The sequence below is a fragment of the Hippocampus bargibanti genome, linkage group LG09, assembly GCF_051943395.1.
Source record: "Hippocampus bargibanti isolate YZ-2025 linkage group LG09, ASM5194339v1, whole genome shotgun sequence".
NCBI lineage: Eukaryota > Metazoa > Chordata > Actinopteri > Syngnathiformes > Syngnathidae > Hippocampus > Hippocampus bargibanti.
Genome location: NC_142742.1, coordinates 7334785 through 7357962, shown reverse-complemented (window position 1 = coordinate 7357962; position 23178 = coordinate 7334785). Strand labels below are relative to the sequence as shown.

Sequence of the window (23178 nt, the reverse complement as noted above, 5' to 3'; positions counted from 1 at the left end):
AGCAACGGTAGAAGATGCAAATTCCTCACATGCGTCATTATTGTATTTTATATTTCTGGATTGGAATTGAGAAATCAAGTGAAAAAAAACCGAAAAATGTTAGGATTCGGGTATTTTTTTTAACCAAATGTACATTTTACCTAGTGTTATTCAAGTAGCCGTCATAGTTGTGTAACGTTGCAGCAGAAGGCTTAACGGAGCTGCCTTAACGATTAATAAATCTGTTTTAATCATAACAATACATAATCGCTGCGCGTGTTCGGGACCAGATGGGGGATCGTAACGTCGAGTTGTGAAGGCGTGCAAGACCTCGCGTGAGAGTGGGAATTTCCCGTCCACGTGTCTGATTACGAAATGGTGGAGGCGGGATCAACACAAACTCAACGATTGGTTACGGCGAAGCACTCTTAAAGGAAAGTGTTGAAACCCCGCCCGGTTCCACATGAGTGACCCGACGTAAAAGCGTGCGTCTTTAAGACAGTCTATTTACCAAGTTGTGAAGCCCCGCCCCGTCGGTGCAGTTTAGCTTTTTTTGCAGCTGACGTCGGCGAAATGAAATCGGCTTGTAGCAGTTTTCCCCACAGAATGGAAGTTGTCGTGAGGGAGATACGGGCGAATCTTGGTTGACCTGCTAGGATATTAACGTCGATACACCTTTTTTATTCTTCTCTCCACGGCGAGCTTCGCATTAACAAGGAAGCGAGCGTAACGGGTAAGATCCTTATAATACACATTGGCTCCTTTTTTTACAGAGCGACAAGCCGGTTTTTATGTACATTATCAATCACCCTAACGCCTCCCACTAAACCCACTTTACACCATGCTAAAACCGAAACTAATTTTTACAATATAATTCACTGTCTTTGATGGAAGAACATGTAAACTAATTTGACAATATGATGCACTGCATTTCCTGTAAGAACATGTAAAAACAATAACCGGCATATAGCGACGTGGTGTCCGCGTTTTCCACACACATTCGAATGATTATTAAAAACAATAAAACATCTGGGAAGTGCATTTCGTAAAATGGGATTGACATTTATAAGCAAACTAACCTTTTCAAAATAATTTTGGGGAGTCGGTTTTATTATTGTTCAAAACGTCGTTCTAATATCTGTGATTATTTTACTATTTTTGTCATATAGATATTTGAGTCATACAAATGTATATATACATATATATGAATGTGTACATATATACCTTATATGAATGTGTACATTTATATATGCAAATTTCCCCATTGTGAGACGATTAGAGGTTTTCTGACTCTGATTCTGATATCTAAATATATATGAATGTGTATATATCTACATATATATCAGAAACAGAAAACCTTTATTCGTCCCACAACATATATGTACATGAGTGTGTGTGTGTGTGTGTGTGTGTGTGTGTGTGTGTGTGTGTGTGTGTGTGTGTGTGTGTGTGTGTGTGTGTGTGTGTATATATAGTGTGTTGTGTCTTTAAAATGTCGTTTTAATTCGATCATGATAGTAGTGCTCGTAGAGTATAAATAAAGTGCACAACCCCCACCGCCTCCCATTGGCTGCATTGCGTTACAGCAGGGGGAGCCATGACACAAATACCGCAGTGCAAAGAGCAACTCAGGTTATCTGGGAGTTGTTTTGTTTTGTTTTTTGTTTTCCTCCCGCGGCTCATCCAAGTCCTCAATGGTCCTTGCCATAAGTTTGTTTAACAAAGCATGGAGTGGTTTTACTCCCGAGTTGATTGTGAGGGCACACGGTTTACACTGTCAATTTGCATGATTGGGACACAATCTTCTTGTGTGGGGTGAAGAAATAAATACTTTTTATGTCAAAGCGTTGGCAAACTGACATGCCACAGAGTAAGGGAGAAAGATTGAGATTGAACGTTTTCCCCCCACCAAGACTGTTATTAAACTTTTTCTGCAAGCCCTAATTTGGTGGTGTGGTAGTAGTCTAACCCTGTATTACAACTCCATGTTGACTGGGGGATTAACTGGTGAGGCAACTTTTTGAGAACTTTGACTTTGACTCAGGGTTGATGCCTTAAATCACTTGAAGAATAGCGGCCATTTACCGGCACGATATTCCATTAGGTTGTTTGTGTTAAATGTACATTCTTACCTTCTATGCAGAAGTGATACAAATTATAGGCGGGGTCAGCATGGATAAAAATAAACATAGCTTTCATTTCACCTGAGAAGCCAATCTTTGACCACAGAGAATTATGTGGTTTAAACAGTAAAAAGGAACAAAAACGATCATCTGGCCACAGAGGCAGGCCTCAGCTCTTACCCAGCTTGTCCATTGTGGTTTTATTGATTGGTGCATTATAACCCAGACAGGTTGTCTCGTATGAGTGTATTGGAACGGCGTCTGATAAAATCAGCAAATTACTATGTGTCCTCAATGCGGGATCCATCTCACATTTCCCTCTTACCCCCCCCCCCCCCCCCCCCCATATTTAACCTTTTAGTGTGTTCAACGTATAGCGTCCCCGCATGGAGGATGAGGAGGATGATGTTTTTGAGCCAGACCCCCACTGCTGGCGCACCGCATTCAAGGAGATAAAGTGTGAAGAACGGGCAACGCAGACACCTGGCCCCGTCCCGGCATCGAACAATGACATGCTGCCCTGTGGAGGAGTCGCAGATGAGCCAAGACCACTCTTCTACGGTGAGTCGCGGCAAAAAAAAAAAAATAATCACCAACCACGGAATGTTGTTGTAAAATTCAGACGCTTTTATGTGAGAAATGTGTGTCGTTGCGCCGATGTGACCCCGCGGCGCCCGACGGTCGTGATCACGGCTAGTTTTTATGGCGCTTGTAGAGTGTACCCAGCTGCTTTGCTATTCAAAAGGCGCCAGGCTGCTTTTGTGATGGAGTAGACAAGCTGACAGGGGGATTGGAGGGGGGGGGGGGGGGCTGATACCTGTGTGAGGAGGTTGTAACTGATTCTCGGTGACAGCAAAGTTTCAATGGCACCATAATATACTGTATGTGTAATCATTGCTTGGTTGCTCCGTAGCGACAATAGAGATTCCACTTGAGGTGAGTGTGATTTTTAACACCGTAAAAATGACTCACCGTGTTTGGCTCGGGAGCAAATACAGCAGCTGTGAAAGTTATAGCCAAGCGGGTTGACATCTTCTATACTTCTTGGCAAGTCTTCATCATCATCGTCATCACACATGGAATCATTGCGACTTTGTTTTCATAATAATACATGATTATATAATTATATATAAGCGCCTTTCAAAACTCTCAAGGTCACTTTACAGTCACAGGATACATTTATCTGTGGGTGAGCACACGCCAGCGTTCACTCAACCCGAAAGTAACTTAAATAGATAGAAAGCCAGCTAGCTAATGGATAGCTAATAGATCGCTAGCCAGCTAGATAGCAAATACTGTAAATAGTGAATAGCTAGCTTGCTAGGTAGCGAGCTAGCTAGATAGCTGGATGGCTAGATGAATAAAACATTTTTCGAGAACATTTCTCATTCAGTATAGTATTTCCCAAACTTTATTGAGCTATTTGAAAACTTACAACACAAATGTCACATCGCAATTTGTAATTTTTCACGTCACGTTTTCTAAGCATCTGGAGCAAAATTCTAAGACCAAATCTCAACTCCTCAATAGGTAACGCAGGTTTTCGATTGCACTTAAGTTTTTCTGTGGGTTAGCAGCAGCAGCCACACGCGACAGCGTTCACCCAACCCGGAAGTAACTCAAATAAATAGAAATATAGATAGAAATAATAATAATAATCATCATCATCATCATACATTTCATTTATAAGCGCCTTTCAAAACTCTCAATGACACTTTACTGTCACAAACAAAAAATATTTTTTGTGCGGGTGAGCAGCGGCTGCCATTCGCATCTGCGCATCTCAACCCGGAATAGATAGATAGCTAGCCCGCCAGATAGCCAATAGATAGGTAGCTAGAAAGCAAATAGATAGCGAGCTAGGTAGCTAGATAGATAGCTGGATAGCTAGATAAATAAAACATTTTTCTAGTACATTTCTCCTTCAGTATAGTATTTCCCAAACTGTATTGATGTATTTGAAAACTTTGTAATCACGTCATGTTTTCTATCTGTTTAAAATTGCATTCGTCAGCTCTTTTAAATATTTATCATTTGATTTATGTTTTATTGTTCCGGTGTTTATTGTTCTTTTAATTGTAAAGTGTCCTTGGGGGCTTTGAAAGGCACTTTTAAATTAAATGTATTCTTATTATTCTTATTATTGTGATTATTCTTATTCTAACCATTCTGAGTAAAATTCTAAGACCAAATCTGGACTCCTCAACAGGTAACGCAGGTTTTCGATTGCACTTCCCGGCCCACTTTGAACTTGTTGGTGATCAGGAAGAGCCGCGGCAGCAAAGCGCAGACGGAATGGAGCGGCGATTCCAGCAACGGCAGCCTGTGGCGCGCAGCATAGAGGCCTGCATCGGTCAGAAACTCCAACTGATTGGAGATCAGTTTCATCGGGAACACTTACAGCTGGTGAGTGAGAAGCAACACAAATAAGATTTTGTTGGATTGAAACAGGAGTGTCAAATTCAGATTTTGCCGCGGGCCACGTTGTCGTTACGGTTTCCTCTCGGGGGGGCCGTTATGAATTTGAGGAAGCCATTAGAATGTTTCATCCCCTTCACATATTACATGTAGAGCGCACAACAAATTCATGTATTACTGTATTTTCCAGTGTATAAGGAGCACCGGAGTATAAGGTGCACCCCCAATGAATGGTGGATTTTCAAACCTTTTCCTTAGATAAGGCGCACCGGAGTATAAGGCGCACCCCCAATGAATGGTGGATTTTCAAACGTTTTCCATATATAAGGTGCACCGGAGTTTAAGGCGCAGCCCCGTTGAATGATGGATTTAAAAACCTTTTCCTTATATTAGGCGGACTGGACTATAGGGCACACCTGGATTGAATGAAAAAGGCTTTCCAAATATAATATATAAATCTACAAAAAGTTTTCCAAATATAAGGCACACCACACTATAATGTGCTAGAGTACAGGCTGGGGTTACGCAGTAATTCTTCTACAGGGGGAAATGGAGTCGGTGGTTTCTGACAGTCGTTGTGAGACCTGTTGTGGCTCGATATGACTTCACATATAAGGCGCACCGGCATATAAGGCACAGAGTCATATTTTGAAGAAAATGAAGGCTATTGTGTGTGCCTTATACACTGGAAAATACCGTACTAATTTTTACATCGGAAATAAAAATGAATGACTCTTATTGCGGTTTACATGGGACAATTTGAAATTTTTGTTCATACATCATAAGGCACTACAGTAGAGGCTGGAGTTACGCATTACTTCTTCTACACGGGAAAATGGAGTCGGTGGCTGCTGAGTGTAGTTGCGAAACCTGTTGCGGCTCAATATTACATGTACAGTAAAGTCTCGTTATATCGATATTCAAGGGAGTCCGAAAAAATATCGATATAACCGGGACTATCGATATATCCGACCCTGTTTGCATGTAATTTTCCCCGCGCGTGCATAGAAGTAGTATCGATATAACCGGGACTATCGATATATCCGATATCGATATAACGAGACTTTACTGTATAAAGTCTTGTATGTGTAAAAAGTGAAAATACACTATTCATTGGTGGTTCTCCTCATAATCTTGTGTGCCTTATACACTGGAAAATACGGTACTAGTCTTCAAATTTGACGTTAAAAAATAATAACTGTTACTGTGGTTTACATGGGACAATTTGAAATTTTGGTTCAGACTTTAGCAAGCATCATGAATTTCAGTTTGATTTACTTTCGTGGGCCGAATAAAATGATATGGCGGGCCAGATCTGGCCTCCGGGGCCTTGACTTTGACACCTGTGGATTCACCGGGTGCTCCGAGGACGTGGCTCTTGCTCGATCTCGTCGCTGCTTTTTCAAGGAGCTTTTGAGTCGATAAAAGCCCAGCTTAAATGCTTAAGCGCTCAGCCCTTATAAAAATATCCATCATCTCCGTTATATTCTTAGCTCTTCATTTGTTGTGGCGTAGACTCGCGCAGCATCACACGTTATCGGGTCGCGATCTCGTTCAAGTTGACTTTGCAATTTGGGAATGCGCTTGAGGTTGTAAACGCGGATTTGTGTCACCTTTCGTGCATTTTTTTTTTTGTTGTGGATTGAAATCACCGCCCCAAATCCAACAAAAAAATGGGTATATTGGGCCTAGTTTGCTTGTATTTATTGTGGTAACTGCATACAGTGGGACCTTGGCTTACAAACTTAATTGGTTCCCAGACAAAGTGTGTATCCCAAAAAATAATTTCCCATAGGAACCCATTCAGATGAGAATAATCCGTTCCCAGGTCCACATAAAACATAATTTTCTACTTTCTAAGCCTTAGAACTACACAAAATATACCTTATTTTATGTATAATAAATGTGTTATAGTATCATGATTAAAGAAACAAACTGTACTGTACAATAAAGTCATTTTATTTACCTTTATGATGATCGTTAATGGCTTGATGAAATGGAGTGTCCGGTTTCCTCAGCATTAAACACTTGATGAGGAACATAGGCTTCTTTCGCCATCTTGATGAATGATCCCTTGCAGGTGCTTTCTCTGTGATAATTGTATCTAGTTCATCAATTGTGATCTGTTTAGCTGGGTTAATAGCTTTTTGCATCAAGTGTACAGATGACTTGTGCGGGTTATTTGTGGAGCCTGATTGATGGGATATTTAACCTTCCAGTCTACACTCTGCCTTTGAACTATCAAATTGAAATGGGTCCAAATTTCACTGGTGTCTATCCATTTTCTCACCATTTTACTTGATTTTTTTTCCCTTTTCTTTTTTTTTGTTGTTTCAAGCTCTGTCCTCTCCCTTTCGTGTGTGTTTTCTCTCTCTGTCTGCCTGTCTCTTTAATGTTTAACACCCCCCCCCTCCTCACACAGCTGGGTTCTTGACCAATCACGGGGCTTTAACCGAAGACGCCATTTTGTTTTTTTGTCTGTCTCTGTCTGTAACCCCCCCCCCCCCCCACTGCTACGTTCTTAACCAATCACGTGGCTTTAACCGACGACGGGGAATAGAGGACCAAAAAAAAGTCCACTGCCATTTCCTTGTTTGGAGAACAGGCTCATTCACGAACGACACATCAGCCATTGTGGCAGCTCCATGTGTATCCCGAAAAATAGTTTGTATGCCAAAGTAAAATTTTCATAAATCTAACGTTCATAAACTGAAAAATTCGTAAGCCAAGGGGTTCGTAAACCGAGGTCCCAATGTATTTGTTTTGGAGACGCTCTGTGTGTGATTGTGTGTGTGTGTGTCCTCCCCCTCCTCCCAAGACAAAGTCAAGCTGAACCAGGGCCGCCCTTCCCCCACTAGGCCCGAATCCTCCCCTCCCTCCGTTTCCTGTTTATGACTCTCCTGTTTTCTCTGTGATGTGGGCAAGTAGCACACAGGATGCTTGCTCGGCCTCAGCGCACTGTACTGTGGTCAGGGTGACACTGTCCACAGAGTCACCGCGCCGCGCAACCTCACTTTTATGCCTGTTTGTGCCCCGGGTTGTAAAACTGCGACCGTATGCTGCGCAATCCTCCTTTGTCCATTTTTTTTTCACAGTATAAGTGTGTGGTAAATCGTATACAGTCAAACCTCGGTTTTCGAACGTCTCGGTTCTACACCAATTCGGTTTTGGACCAAAAATGTATTATTATTTTTTTATGCCTTGGTTTACAACCAAAAATGGGTTCTCGACCAAACTGAGTGCACCTGAATGCACCACTAGACTCCCTTCCGCTTCCTTATACATCGTTTCCTTGTGTCGCGTCTCATGGTGACCGACACATTATCATCGTTTAGCGTTACATTGTATTGTTCAATCAAGATGAAAAAAAGAAATCACTGATTACCGTATTTTTTTATGTATAAGGTGCACTGGAGTATGAGGCGCACCCCTAATGAATGGTGTATTTTCAAACTTTTTACATATATAAGGCGCACCTTCAATGAATGAAAAAGGTTTTCCTCATATTATATATAAGTATAGAAATTGTTTCCAAATATAAGGCACACCACATTATAAGGCGCTACAATTTATTCAGAATACACAATATACAGTACCATATTTGACCGAATATATACAAAGTTTAGCTAAAATGTGGACCATTGAGACATGAACGGGATACACGAGTCAATATTTTATATTGTTATATTTTTAGAGTACAGAAAGCACTCAAGAATGAATGACTATGTGTCTTTGTGCTGTCATATTATTTGTTATTTAGTTTTTTTTTTTTTTTTTTTTTACATTGTTACTTCCGGGTTGAGTGAATGCTGGCGCGTGTGGCTGCCGCTGCTCACCCACAGAAACAATCCTGTGACTGTAAAGTGTCCTTGAGAGTTTTGAAAGGCACTTACAAATGAAATGTATTATTATTATTACAACAACTTTTTCCATGTATAAGGCGAGATGAATCCATAACTATTATACAGCACTGCACCGACGACAAAATGTAAATTTTGGTCAAGTAATTACCGTATTTTCCGCACTATGAGGTGCACCAAAAAGGCGTAATTTTTTTTCAAAAGCTTACCATGTACTTTGTAATCGTCTTATATTTGGAAAATGTTTTATAATGTATTATTCTTATAATCTAGTGCGCCCTATATGTGGAAAAAAAGTTTCAGTATACTGTATTTTCCGGTGAATAAGGCGCACTGGAGTATAAGGCACACCCCTGATGAATGGTGTATTTTCAAACTTTTGTTTATATAAAAAGCGCACCGGATTTATAATCCAGTGTTTCTTATAATGTGGAAAATACGGTAAATGTTGAATATCATATCCTCACCGTCGCAATATTCAGAGTGGGTGTTGAATGTGCAGCATTGTTTTCTGATTTCACTGAAAAAAGGGGGGGAATGTCTCTGGGGGAGATGGCACATGACGATTGCTTCCAATTCCAGTTCTGGTGTGACTTTTTCTGACCCTTTTTTTCCAAAACCATTAGAGCATTTGAATTATAACTTATATAGCGCTATACACGGTAATTTGAGGTTAATTTCTCCACCTCATAACCTTATTGAATGTTCTACAACCCCCCCCCCCCCCCCCCCTGCCTCCTTGGTCCCAACCCGCATGTGTGTAGACGTCTTATTATGGTTTCTCAGCTGACCACTCCTCGCCCAGTAAAGGGGCTGACTGGAGACTCCCTGGAACCGCAGCTGCTCCCCTCTGGCTCACGCGTTCGGTATCAGGTTACATGTTTACGCACTCCCGCCACTTCAGACTTTTTTTTTTCTCTCTGCCTTCAAATACAGTCAAACCTCGGTTTTGACCATAACCCGTTCCAGAAACCAGTTCGAAAACCGAAACATTTCCCATTATAATCAACGTACCGTATTTTCCGCTGTATAAGGTATACCCAAAATCCTTGATTTTCTTTAAAAGATTACCTTGCGCCTTATACGCAGGTGCGCCTTACACATGAAGTCATATTGAGCCACTACAGGTCTCACAACCACTGTCAGCAGCCACCGACTCCATCAACATAGAAGAAGTAGTGCGTAACGCCACCCTTCACTGTAGCGCCTTATAATGTGATGTGCCTTATATTTTTAAATGATTTACCTATTTGTTATATTTATATTAACTTTTGTCATTCATTGAGTGTGTGCCTTATAATCGAGTGCACCTTATATATGAAAAAGGTTTGAAAATGGGTGTTTTCGTGTTTATTATGTTTGTTACAGTCATTATAAGTGCCTTGCACGCTGGGCCTGAGAAGACAGTAATTTCATCTGTGCTGTATGTCATGCATATTAGCATATTTGACAATAAAGCTGACTTTGACTTTGAAAACACACCATTCATTGGGGGTGTGCCTTATACTCCGGTGCGCCTTATACACCGAAACATACAATACTAGTTTTCAAATTTGACATTAAACAAATAATGACTGTTATTGTGGTTTACATGGGACAATTTGAAATTTTTGGTTCGAACTTTAGCAAGCATCATGGAATTTCGCAAGTTGGATTTGCTTTTGCGGGCCTTATAAAATGATGTGGTGGGCCAGATTTGGCCCCCGGGCCTTGATTTTGATACCAGTGCATTGAAGGGATACTCCGAGGATGAGGATTAAAACTTTTTTCCACATATAAGGCAGGACACTGGATTATAAAGCGCACCTTCAATGAATGACATATTTTAAAATGTTTTCCATATATAAGGCGCATCGGATTATAAAGTGCATGGGCATCTTTTGAAAAAAAAAAAAGAAGGCTTTTAGCAGTGTCTGAAACTCATGACAAAAAGTTAGTGGACACCCGGGCAGACAACTCTGAAAAGTTGCCTGTCTGGCCATTAAAGTTGCCTGCCCCATTTTTCACAACTTGAAACACAATAAGACAACTAATCGCAAAAAAGAAAAACATTGTTGCGAAGTATAAAGGATTTTTAAATTAAGGAAGTACCTACCACAAATGCTCCCTTGCTTAACTTGGTGCGAATTGCCAAATGAACGTTCTTTTGGCAATTTGCATACGTGGCACGGCAGCCAATCAGAAGCCTATTTCGTGCTTCAGACTATACTGTGACTGAAAAGTGTACTTGAGAGTTTTGAAAGCCGCTTAGAAAGAGGAGGCCACATGGCTTGTAGCGGTTTGCTTATAGCTTTTGCTTTAATGAATAAAACAAACGTTTAGTTAGAAAATAATCGTTTTTTTTTGTTTTGTTTTTTTGTTTGAGACGTTTTGAAAGTTGTACGCCTGACGTAAAAGTTGTGTGCCTCCGGGCAGACGTTATTGCTTGACCAACATTTACATTTAGTCGTCAGCCCACGGCTGTTTAATAGCTATGGTTGGATTCATTTTTTCTTATTAATGGAAAAAGTTGGAGAATACACTATTCATTGGGGGTGCGCCTTATACTCCGGAGCGCTTATGTTGATCTGCTTTTCACCATTTCGCACTTTCGTACCGTCCGACTGACCGCGAAGAGAAAAGAAACCCCCCCCCCCCATCACTCAATAATCGTGTCGGTGTTCATCCATTTTCATTCCTGTCAGTGGGTGATTGCAGTTCTTCAGAACAGACACTTGTCCCTGAGCCGTCCCAAGTGCTTGGACTGCCATCTGCTTGATGGATCGGGGGAGTCTTGTGGCTGTGATGGGGGGGGTTGTGAGGGGTGAGCCGGTGGGCCTCCATGGCAAAAGCAGGGATTAGGTAGCCAAGGAGTGCCGGAGGATGCTGACAGATAAATTGCTCTTCTGTCAGAGAGGGCTAGAGGGGGACACTCCAGTCCCCAGAGGATTGCCAACATTAGCTTCTCCGCCATTTGAGACGTAGCGATAATGACAGTCACAATGGCAGGAAGACGGCTTCGGCTCGCACGGGGCAAGGAGCGGGCTTGGGTTTCACCCTCCTACCACCCCCACTCCCCTGTGTGTGTGTATGTGTGTGTGTGTGTGTGTGAACTCATTCCCTACCAGACGATGTGCAAAAATGTGTCCACTCCAGTTTTGTCATTTTCACTCAAATTTCAAGACCCGCAGAATATTGAGTTTTAAGACTATATAAACATTCAATGCAGTGTAAGAAGCCTTAGACACTTTTATTTAATCAGAAAAAAAAAAATTAATTCCTAAATTCTATGGATCTGGAGTTGTATGAGCTTGAACTTAGGGCGGCTGTCCAAAATACAATGCAATACATACATATTGGTTTATATCGCGTTTAAACAATAGCTGAAGCTGAAACAAAGCGATAACATTGGGGGGGAAAGGGAAATGCTGACCCCTGGTGGAAAAAAAATCCAGAGGTCTGAACAGAGCTTTATCGGCAGCGAATGAGTTAAGCACACCAATGACTCCTGGTGGTTTTGATCGGAGGCATTGAAAGCCGTTTTGAATCTGACGTTGTGCATTTCCTGTGTGTGTGTGTGTGTGTGTGTGTGTGTGTGTGTGTGTGTGTGTGTGTGTGTGTGTGTGTGTGTGTGTGTGTGTGTGCGTGTGCGTGCGCGTGTGTGTGTTAATGCACATGACTATGTGCTGTTTCAGCACTTTGAAGATGGGAAGTAATAAAAAAAAAAACATAAGGTGATTTAAAGGACAACCGACATCACTTTTTTGTTTCCTAACTGACATCCGAAAAACGTTTTATAGCATCTAAAATACCCAAAACACGCAGTATGATATTTTTAGTGAAATGCAAAACACCAATAAAAATGACTTAAGTGTACAAAATCTGTGGCTTCAGATTCGGAGAATAGGATTTCTTGTTACACATCCAGTTATGAATATGATTCAAATAGTTCTGAAGAGGAAAGCATACATGTTTGCAATCGATTAAAGAATTTACTCCGTGGCATTTTGAGGCAACATTGGGGGGAAATGGATCACCAAAAAAGAGGCAGAAAATGGCATCCAAGCTCCTGTGAGAAATTAATCAGCCCGTTTCCACAGGCTGATAAATTCCTTCCATGGAGCTTGGTCGCCCTGTCCTGGCGGCTTTTTGGTGCAACACATGGTTTTCAGACCAAACAAGTACAGCAAAATACATTGACGTGATGGAAGGACTGCTCCAATGTGTCTTTTTTTTTCCGTCAGGGGCGGACTCGTCACCAACTCAAAAACAAGACTTCCTGAATATTCAGCGCAAGTCTTAAAACGTAAAACAGCTATATGCGGTGGAATCTTTGTAAAATACGCTCAGTAGAAGTCATTTGAAGCCATTTTACAAATTATGGACACACCTTGTCCGGAGACGTCGATTGTCCTTTTAATATCTACTTGTGGTGCTTTTTTTGTTTGTTTTAGTTTTAGTTTTGGGAATTAGCATCCACCATCATCCCCATTATTTTTCTTTTAACTCCTCAACTCCTCCCCGACGATAGTTTGTTCTTACCCGGAGGCGTTGCCTTGCTTTGGCTGCGCAGATAAGGTCAAGCTTGCTAGCAACTGGCCCGACGGAGTCGCCCACACGGGACAGCGATAAAACACATCAGTGCCGGCGTTGGAGTGACGACGCAGAGCATCTGGCTAAACTCTGCCGTGCCGTTGCCGGCTAAATTTAGATCCTCCATTTTGACAGTTGGTGGCATGAGTTGTTTTCCAAGTTTTGACAAGCCTCCGAGAGTCTCTCTGTCAGCGTGATGGAGTCAAGTGCAAAATGGTCGCCGTCAAGGGATGGTTGGGTTACTTTTTGGAAAGATGAATTTCAACTCATCTGGTTTACTTCATATCGTCGCATCTCAATCCACATTTTTTTTTGTTTTTGTTCATATCTTAACCCTTTCAGGTTTACTATGGTGGATAGCTTATCATGTTATCAGGTGACAGGGAGTACATAAGAGTTTTTTTACATTTTGACCTTGTACGTGATTGACAATAATATGCTGAGTCATGTGAACGGAATCAGATTCAGCGTGAAATTGTCAGTTGAGCTCCCATTTTCTTAGTTGCCGCAAAAAAAAAAAAGTCTTCATTTTGTTCCGTCACCTTCCGAACAGTGGACTTTTGTTTCACGGCAACATGAAAGCAAAACCAACGTACCAAGCACAGACATGTTAGCTCAGATGTGTCATCAATTGCTTGATTACACTAGCTAGCTAGCCAACTATTTATTAGCTTTATGGTCAAAAAACGAGGGTTTTGACAATAACCATAAGGCGCAGGGTCATATTTTGAAGAAAATCAAGCCTTTTGGGTGCACCTTATACACCGGAAAATATGGTATGTTGATTATAATGGGAAATGTTTCAGTTTTCAACCAAATAGGTTTTCAAACTGGTCTCTAAAACGGGTTATAGTCAAAAACCGAGGGTTTTGACTATAACCATAAGGCACAGGGTCATCTTTTGAAGAAAATCAAGCCTCATGGGTGTGACTTATACTGCGAAAAATATGGTATATTGATTATAATGGGAAATGTTTTAGTTTTCAACCAAATAGGTTGTTGAACTAGTGTCTGGAACGGGTTGTGATTAAAAAAAACGAGGGTTTTGACTATAACCATAAGGGGCAGGGTCATCTTTTGAAAAAAATCCAGGCTTATACACCGGAAAATACGGTATATCGATTATAATGGGAAATGTTTCGGTTTTAAACCAAATAGGTTTTCGAAGTGATTCCTGGAACAGTTTATGGTCAAAAAACGCGTTTTGACTGGACAGTGACACCTCATCTTACGAAATTAATTGGTTCCCAGAAAGTGTGTGTAAAGTGAAAAATTTGTCTTCCAAACATTTATTTCCCATAAGAAACAATTAAAATGAGAATAATCCGTTCCCAGGTCCCCATAAAACATAATTTTCTACAAAATAAGCCTTAAAACTACACAAAATATACCTGATGTAGTGGCCTCTTGATGATATCCGAGTGAAGTAGCCGTGCTTTCTCGACAATAATACCCTCACACACTGTCCCCTGCTTGCCTCTTTTCGTTAATCCAGTTTTTGACCATATACAGTAAAGTCTCGTTATATCGATATTCAAGGGAGTCCGAAAAAATATCGATATAACCGGGACTATCGATATATCCGACCCTGTTTGCATGTAATTTTCTCCGTGCGTGCACAGAAATAGTATCGATATAACCGGGACTATGATATATCCGATATCGATATAACGAGACTTTATGTATATATATATATATATATATATATATATATATATATATATATATATATATATATATATATATATATATATATATAAGTTGAAAAGAAGGGGCATTTTCTTTTCAAACCTTTGTGGATCATTGCAACCACTGCGTCAAAGCGCACCCAACAATCCGCCCACTTAACGTCTTGTTTACAATCCCCTGAAGTCTGAAACGTCCGTCGCTTTTATCAACCCCGTGGCGGCGTCTGCCTTTCGTCCAGAGATGATCTGCCGCTCCGCTACTGTACCTCTCGTCTTTCTGCCTCTCATCAAGAACTCCCTAATCCCATTTGCCGCACTTATCTTATCTCCGCTTCTCAATAGCTGAGATAGTGTTATCCCGCTTAATCGCGCACACAATCCAATTGGCTCACACAAAGCCTCGTCCTCCTCCTCCTCATGTCTGCCCAAAAGATTACAAAAGCGTGCGCACGTTTACAGTACGGTTGGGAATAGCTGCGTTAAACGAGGAGGATTTTCACTCTCTTGCTAAAGAAAACCATTGTCCAAAATGTCACCTTTTTTTCATTGCTTGGTTTCATTTTAGCCGCCGCAACATTTTCACTCTCTTCTTCGACGGTCAGCAAACACAAATTCATGTTTATAGCCAAGGCTATTTATAACCCGACGCTTATTGATTGACGCCAACGCCGGTCTCCATGTTTGTTATTGCAGTATCATCGAAACCAAAGGATCCGGGGCCCGCCGTGGTGGCGTCTGGTCACCGCCGTGCTCGGCCTACTTTTCGACAGGGGTTTCTTGGTCGGCGGATGGGGCGGAGCGAGACGGAGGTGAGACGGTTTCTTCACCCCTCCTCTCGCGTCTGTTTTTTAATCATCTCCACGAAGAACCGGACTCCCGATGGCACTGTCGACTTTAACACGGGGTCTTTTTGTGGTGGCACGGTGGGTGCGTGGATGGGTTTTTCTAAATGTCACCGCGGGACGGAGACAAGTGACTTTTATACACTTTTTTTTTCTTTTTTTTTTCAACACGATGCCATGATGCCCAGAGATTCCTCCACGGGACGATGTTCATATTTTGCTATCTGTGTGGTGTAGTAGTTTTTGTACAGTACATTAGTTCTTTCTTTTTTTTTGCACTTCACAATGTATCCAATTTTAATGACCTCCACAGACCCTGGGAATGCCTTATTCAATATTTTCCGCCATAAAGAGTATTGAAAAAAATTCACATGATGGTAGATAACAAACAACCTTGGTGAAATGTTTCCAGGTAGCCACTCAAGTTGATTTTATAATTTCCAAAGAGGCAACGTCTCCGAAAAACGCATTTTGCACCTCACTGAATGGTTACCTTTTATTTTCTCGAACTTATCATGTCCTTTTTTTCTCATTCATTTGCTGTAATCACATTCACAGACTATTTCTGTTACATGACTGCTCACCAAGACAAATTTTACTACAGTATGCACATGCTACTGTATGTGTCGCTATCCTCTGAAGTATCAGGTGGGGGGCGGAGTTTGCAGAAGTTAATAATTGCTCACTCGTCATACAAACCTCTGGAAAAACGATTTAGACTGCAAGGAATATGGATTTGGGGCTCCGTTTGGGTATTTTAGCAGATTCACACATGATGGGGAAAAAAAGGAAACAAAAAAACGGATGTTTTACGCCGTTGTGAGCGTGAACGCTAACTTGACACGGCACTGGTAGACAAAGCTTCTTTCATTCCCTTTAAAATCAGTCAAATCGGCAATTAGAGGCTACCTTCCAAACACATTCTCTAGCTCCAAAATCCCTCAACTGTGATTTTTTTTTAAGTAATATAAAAGACTCGAAAAACAACACATGCAACAAATTGATTCCCGCAATGACTCATCGGGTTTGCTGCAATGCTGTTGTCTTCCATATGAAATATGACAACCTCCGCTGCATATTTTTGTGGCACCCTAATTGCATTTTACGACCCCAGGCAATACTCAGATGTGGTTCCAACAGGTGTAAAGTTCACTCACCAAATTGTCAGGTGCAAATTTCCCCAAAAAAATGAGGTTTGCAATCGCATAAAAATTGAGAAGTGTCCGTTTTTTACAAATACATTTCTTAACGCTGTACGAATAAAAGTATTTCCCAGCTATAAGAGCTCTTTAATACATCGAAAGGTCTTCCCTGGACTTATTAAATTCCCTATATTTTAATTCTACGCTTCCATATGCATCACTAATCATTTCAGAAGATCCTTCTTGGTTCCAGGAGAACTTTTGGAATGACTACCAACAACCTTCCATGATCCAAAATTGACTACCTTTGACCTTCCAAACACACTCCAAAAGTCTTCCTCCCCAGAAGCGCAAATAAATCCCCTTTTGCCTTCCTGTGGTTACAATCCACCTGTCCCAATACTTTTGTCTATACAGCGTATCAAGCCATCTGCCGTAAAACTGCCCAATGACAAATTAAATACAATACATCCTGATTTAAACAGTGCTTTCACAACAGCTGTAACAAAGCACTTCACAAAATAGTCAACACAAAACAAAATAATAAACACAACAAAAATGTCAACTTTAGTCTAGCCAATTTAGAGTATATAATGAGAGCACCAAATCCTTTTCCATCCTGTTTTTTTTTGTTTCTTTCTTTTTTTTTCTTGGGCCTTGTTCTATCTGTGTTATTTACAGACCTCCATGCCCTTCAAGTGGAGCTGTGGATCCACTGTTTTTGCACTAGCACACCCTTTAAATCCCGGATCTTGTTGAGGGTTGGCGATTGCTTGCGCATGTCTCAGATTATTTGTTCAATTTTTTTTTTTTTCGACAAGGTTCAATCCAGGTCGCAAATGATCACCAAGATTGTTCGCCGACAGTTTCAATGGTCGCAATCCATTGAGAAGAACCGTTTGCAGCTGTTCATACGCTTAGCTAACATCGCAGTGACCTCGGATGAACCCTGACGGAAAAACGATATTGGCGACGTGCGCACACTCTCGCGTATGAACGAGACCTCCACTATTTACCAACCCCCTCGCATCTTATATGAAGGTTTTCACTGAGCATTGATTACCGTATTTTCCAGTGTATAAAGCACACTGGAGTATAAGGCGCACCCCCAATGAGTGGTGTATTTTCAAACTTTTTCCATATATAAGGTGCACCGGCCTATAAGGTGCACCTTCAATGAATGAAAAACATTTCAAAATATAATATATATATATGTATGTATATATATAAGTATGTTTCCAAATATAAGGCACACCACATTATAAGGTGCTACAATTTATTTGGAATACACAATATACCATATTTGAAACATATTCCATATACAGTGATACCTCGGTTTACGAACCCCTTGGCTTACGAACTTTTCGGTTTACGAACGTTAAATTTATGAAAATTTTACCTTGGCTTATGAACTTTTTTCAGCATACACACGGAGTGCCACAATGAGTGATGTGTCGTTCGCGAACGAGCCCGTTCTCCTTACAAAAAAATGGTAGCCGACTGTTTTTGTCCTCTATTCCCCACCCCCAAGCTTCGGTTAAAGCCACGTGATTGGTCAAGAACGCAGCAGTGAGGGGAGGTGGTTTAAACATAAAAAAGATAAGCAGACGACAGTGAGAGAGTTTTTACAGTGATAGTTCAAAGACAGAGGAGACTGCAAGGTTAAAATATCCCATCAATCAGGCTCCACAAACAACCAGCACAAGCCATCTGTACACGTGATGCAAAAAGCTATCAACCCAGCTAAACAGAACACAATTGATGAGGAACTAGATAAAATTATCGCAGAGAAAAGAGGCAAGCAGGGGACAGTGTGTGAGGGTATTATTGTCGAGAAAGCACGGCTACTTCACTCGGATATCATCAAGAGGCCACTACATCAATGACCATCACAAAGGCAAAAAAACTACTTTATTATACTGTACCGTTTATTTCTTCAATTATAATACCATAGCACATTTATTATACATAAAATAAGGTATATTGTGTGTAGTTTTAAGGCTTAGAAAATTAGAAAGTAGAAAATTATGTTGTATGGGGACCTGGGAATGGATTATTCTCATTTTAATGGTTTCCTATGGGAAATTACTTTTTGGGATACACACTTTTTGCCTTACACACTCTGCCTGGGGACCAATTAAGTTCGTAAGCCAAGGTATCACTGTATAAGGCAAGAAGAATCCATAACTATTAAACAGCCGTGGACCGACGACTAAATGTAAATGTTGGTCAAGCAATTACCGTATTTCCCGCACTATAAGGTGCACCTAAAAGGCGTCAATTTTTTTCAAAAGCTGATCATACACTTTGTTAATCGTCTTATATCTGGAAAATGTTTTAAAATATGTCATTCATTGAAGGTGCGCCTTATAATTCAGTGCGCCCTATGTGTGGAAAAAAAAAGGTTTAAATATACCGTCACTACATCCGGTTGTTGCAAATCAGTATTGAGACCTGGGAGGTCACCATCTTAGATCTGGACTGGATAGGAAATGCTTCTGGTCCTATCCGGTGTGTCCTTTTTTTCACACCAAATAGGGAAAAAAAATGCATTTTTTGGGGGGGTAATACCCACTTTGGATTTGGCCGGGTGCCTCTGGTATCATCTTTGATTGCTCAGATCCAAAATGCGAGGCATTTTTATTCCACATAACCACCATTCACGACGCCGCGGTTACTTCCTGTTATTAAGTTTTGAAGACACTGTTGGAAGATTTGTGATTTATTTGATTATTTTTATTTGTATTGATAAACACAGGCCAATTTCCGGACCCTCGGGAGTGTTAGGTATCAGGGGTGTGTAAAATGACTCTTTGCTCTGAGCAATGTGTCAAGTTGATCACTGCGTCGTTATTTGATTTTGATTATTATTTTTTTGTATGTTTTCCTCTTATGCTCAACATATCTCAGGGACAACAAAGGCTTTACGGGCCTCCTTGAGAATAATCAGTTACACGGTTAGAGGAAGATCAGACAACCATGATAAAACGTCGTCTCCGATTTGTCTGCGTTAAGGTACATTTTGACCGAGGAGTCAGAGGCTTGATGGTTCGGGGGGGGGAGGGGCTACCGAGTGTGGAGTTTAAGAGGCGTTTGACGTGCACTGAATGTGGTTGTAGTTTCCTGCGGATCCTCGATGCTGAGCCAGTCCGTGTAGCCCCTCTCTGTCCCGCCCTTTTATCCTGGATGTACTGCTCCTTTAAAGACACACCTATTATTGTTCATTAGTGTAATTTATTTTTTCTTATTATTTATTTTCTTTTTTTTTTTTTTTTAATTTTCCTTTTGTTTTGTGTGTATATTTGCCCATTTCTACTGTATCCACTCGCACGTGCGATTTGACCTGTGCGTAGTCTGTCATAAAGTGTTTAGTTTCAAATCGGATTTTCTACTAAATGGACCTTCATCTTATCCAATTTTGACACTATTGCAACCCCTTAAAAAAATTACAATAAAATAAAAATCACCACCACCCCAAAAAAAAACAAACACATCAAACTCACCACTTCCATTCAAAACAAACAATTGCCTTCCAACGCTAATATCGCCTTATCATTCGCCTTATTGATTACCGCAGCTACAATGCCTTCCAAACCTCATTCAAAAGGGGGGCGGAGCCTGTTTGATCCCTGAAAAATGGATCACGGCTGGAATATTAAACGCTTGTAATTTTCTAGTGGGTTCCCAACCATCTCAGACATTTTTTTAGTCCACCCACTAACTGGTTAGCATAAGCGCGCGGCTTCAATATAGTTATTCATTTGTCAAAAAATGATGGTGCGAATTAATGAAAGGTCATCCATTCGTCGTTGATGATACATCAGAGAGGCGGAGCTTCAAAAGAGTTACTGCGTTGGCATTGAAGAAACAGGGGGTTGATGAAAAGGTTTCTTCAGCCGTCATCTGTACTTCTTTGAAGGTGTCGGACTTTTCGCTCCTCATCCGAAAAGCTTTGTCAGCAAACAAACATTTTGCTGGTGGTAGTTCTTGCCCTATATATATCCAGACCTCTGCTTTGATAGGTCCCTGTTCTAGCATTGGGGGTAGATATTAGGGATAGATATAGATATAGGTATAGAGATAGATATGGATAGATAGATAGATAGATAGATAGATAGATAGATAGATAGATAGATAGATAGATAGATAGATAGATAGATAGATAGATAGATAGATAGATAGATAGATAGATAGATAGATAGATAGATAGATAGATAGATAGATAGATAGATAGAAAGAACTTATGACTGAGTTCCTTTCCGACCAAGTGGTCGTAAGTCAAAATGGTCGTAAGTCGAAATCCATTCAAAATGTTGAATAGAGACTCGGAGGCTAAATGACCCGCAAATTAGCACTTTTAAAATGGCATGACTCTTTACACACATATATATATAGATAGATAGATAGATAGATAGATAGATAGATAGATAGATAGATAGATAGATAGATAGATAGATAGATAGATATATACAGGGTTACCAGCAAAATTTTAGTTTGCTGATGAAGCTTTTGGGATGAGGAGCGAAACGTCCGACACCTTCAAAGAAGTACAAATGACGGCTAAAGAAACCTTTTCACCGATGGACCACTCCTGTACGACTGAGTGCTTACACAGACAAACAGGGTGTTGCTTTACGTGTTCAATTCCCGGAGAACCTTTGATCAATGTTGTAATCGACATGCACTGGAAAAAGTACTTTGTTTCTGTAGATCCCTCATATTGTGTGTTTCCGATATGATGTACAGTATATATGGGATTGTTATCTTGTGGTGTCATGGCTGCATCGCTGCGCCTTTGATTTATTGAAAAGGGAAACAATCCGCCATTTTGTCCCCCACTCCCTGTTTTTATTTTAATTTTATTTTTTTTATAATGACGTTACTGCGTTGCACTCGTTCTATTGTGTACACGTCAAGAGTGGAGCGTCCCTCGTGTGCATATATCTATGTGGTGTGGGGGAGGGGCGTTGTATTTTACGGAAACCATCAGTGTCTTTGAATTTTGTAGTCCACTTTATATACATTTGAAGTTTTTGAGGAATTGTTGTTGTTGTTTTTTTTTTTTTTTTAAATAAAATTCCTTAACGTTCTTTCTTAACTCTGCAAAATGTATTTTCTTAACTGAAACAATCTGCTTTTATAAGGATTTCAATTTTTTTTCTTAGAGTAGGATACTTGCGACTCTGTGATCTCGAGGGCATTCTATGATTTTTATTATTTTTTGACTTTTTTCCCCCCAACATTCCTCACGCAGCTCTTTGCTGCCTGTGAAGCAAACCAAAACAATTCACCATTGTTCATTTTTTAACATCTTTGGTTCCCCTTCTTTTTGACAGACCCCCATTTCGAGTGTATGTGTATTTGTAAAACCCTGGAATATGCCTTTAACTGCTCAGTTTCAAATGAAGTCTTGATAATCACACACTCTCTGTATACCAAGAAAGGAGACCCAGCGAAAATGTAGCATTTTTGTAAACATTGACTGTGTGTTTTCGAGACTCTACTGTGCACTCATTTTGTGTTTATAATTTTTTTTTTTAATGGGTTGTTCATATATTACGGAAGTAAAGACAATGTGTTATGTAGTGCAATATGCTGTACATATGGAGCTTTGCTCTACAAATCTTTTTTTTCCCCCTCGGATTTCTTGTTATTGGTACTTTTTTTTCAATAAAATTTTATTGAACGTGTCTAACGGTTTCTGGATTTATGAATATGAACCATGTGTGCATTTTTAAAGCCATTTAAATTGCAGTTTATAACTTGATCTCATTGAGACAGTATGTTACGGTGTACGTATATATAAAATGTTCTAGTTTTGAATACCCGGGATTGAACATATCCCGTACAGAAGAACCATATACTGTTCGAATAATTTAAAAAAAACATTTCAAAATCGATTAAAGTAGCGATGCTATAAGCAGCGGTGCTCACATGTGGTGTGCAGGCGCACAAGTGCACTTAATACATAGATTATAAGCGCACCGGATTAAATTGTGGTGTGGATCAAACATTTTGCATGACAGATTTTGAAGCACCTCATATTTTCTTGGATTCATTCGTCTTTGCAAGCACAGGTCGCTAACCACTGCTTCACAATGAGATATTGCTTTTATTTATTTATTTATTTGATTGTTTGTGTTTATTCATTTGTTCACTTGTGTATTATTTGTTCATTTATTAATTTACTTTTTTAATGTAATTTTTTTATTTAATTACTTTTTTATTTAATTATTTGGTTTTTCATTTATCTAGCTATATATTTATTTGTTTATGTATGTATTTATTTCTTTACTTATGTATCTATTTATTTGTTTATCTGCTTATTTGCTTATTTATTTATTGATCTATTGACTTTTTCTAATTATTTATTCATCTACATATGTATTTGTTTAAGTATTTATTTATTTATTTATTTGCTTGATTTATTTATTTGTTTATTTTTTTATCTATGTATTTGTTTATCTATTTATTTGTTTGCTTCAGTATTTATTTATTTATTTGCTTGTTTGATTATTTATCTATTTACTTGTTTATTTAATTATGTATTTGTT

At 39.9% G+C, this 23178-nt stretch overlaps 1 protein-coding gene across 1 annotated transcript; it reads left to right on the top strand.

Annotated features, from left to right (window-relative positions):
- The first annotated feature begins 552 nt into the window (after nt 1-552).
- On the top strand, nt 553-22314 carry bmf1 (BCL2 modifying factor 1). The gene is made up of 4 exons (XM_089004971.1): nt 553-712; nt 2464-2663; nt 4312-4508; nt 15334-22314. Exons 2-4 carry the CDS (start codon nt 2489-2491, stop codon nt 15451-15453), a joined length of 492 nt encoding a protein of 163 aa, XP_088861097.1. The 5' UTR covers nt 553-712; nt 2464-2488; the 3' UTR covers nt 15454-22314.
- Nucleotides 22315-23178: the final 864 nt, after the last annotated feature.

Coding starts and splice junctions, on each gene's coding strand:
- bmf1 (XM_089004971.1), top strand. CDS start 2,489: ATGGAGGATGAGGAGGATGATGTTTTTGAGCCAGACCCCCACTGCTGG. Junction 2,664..4,311: donor GCCAAGACCACTCTTCTACG/GTGAGTCGCGGC, acceptor ACTCCTCAACAG/GTAACGCAGGTTTTCGATTG. Junction 4,509..15,333: donor ATCGGGAACACTTACAGCTG/GTGAGTGAGAAG, acceptor TTGTTATTGCAG/TATCATCGAAACCAAAGGAT.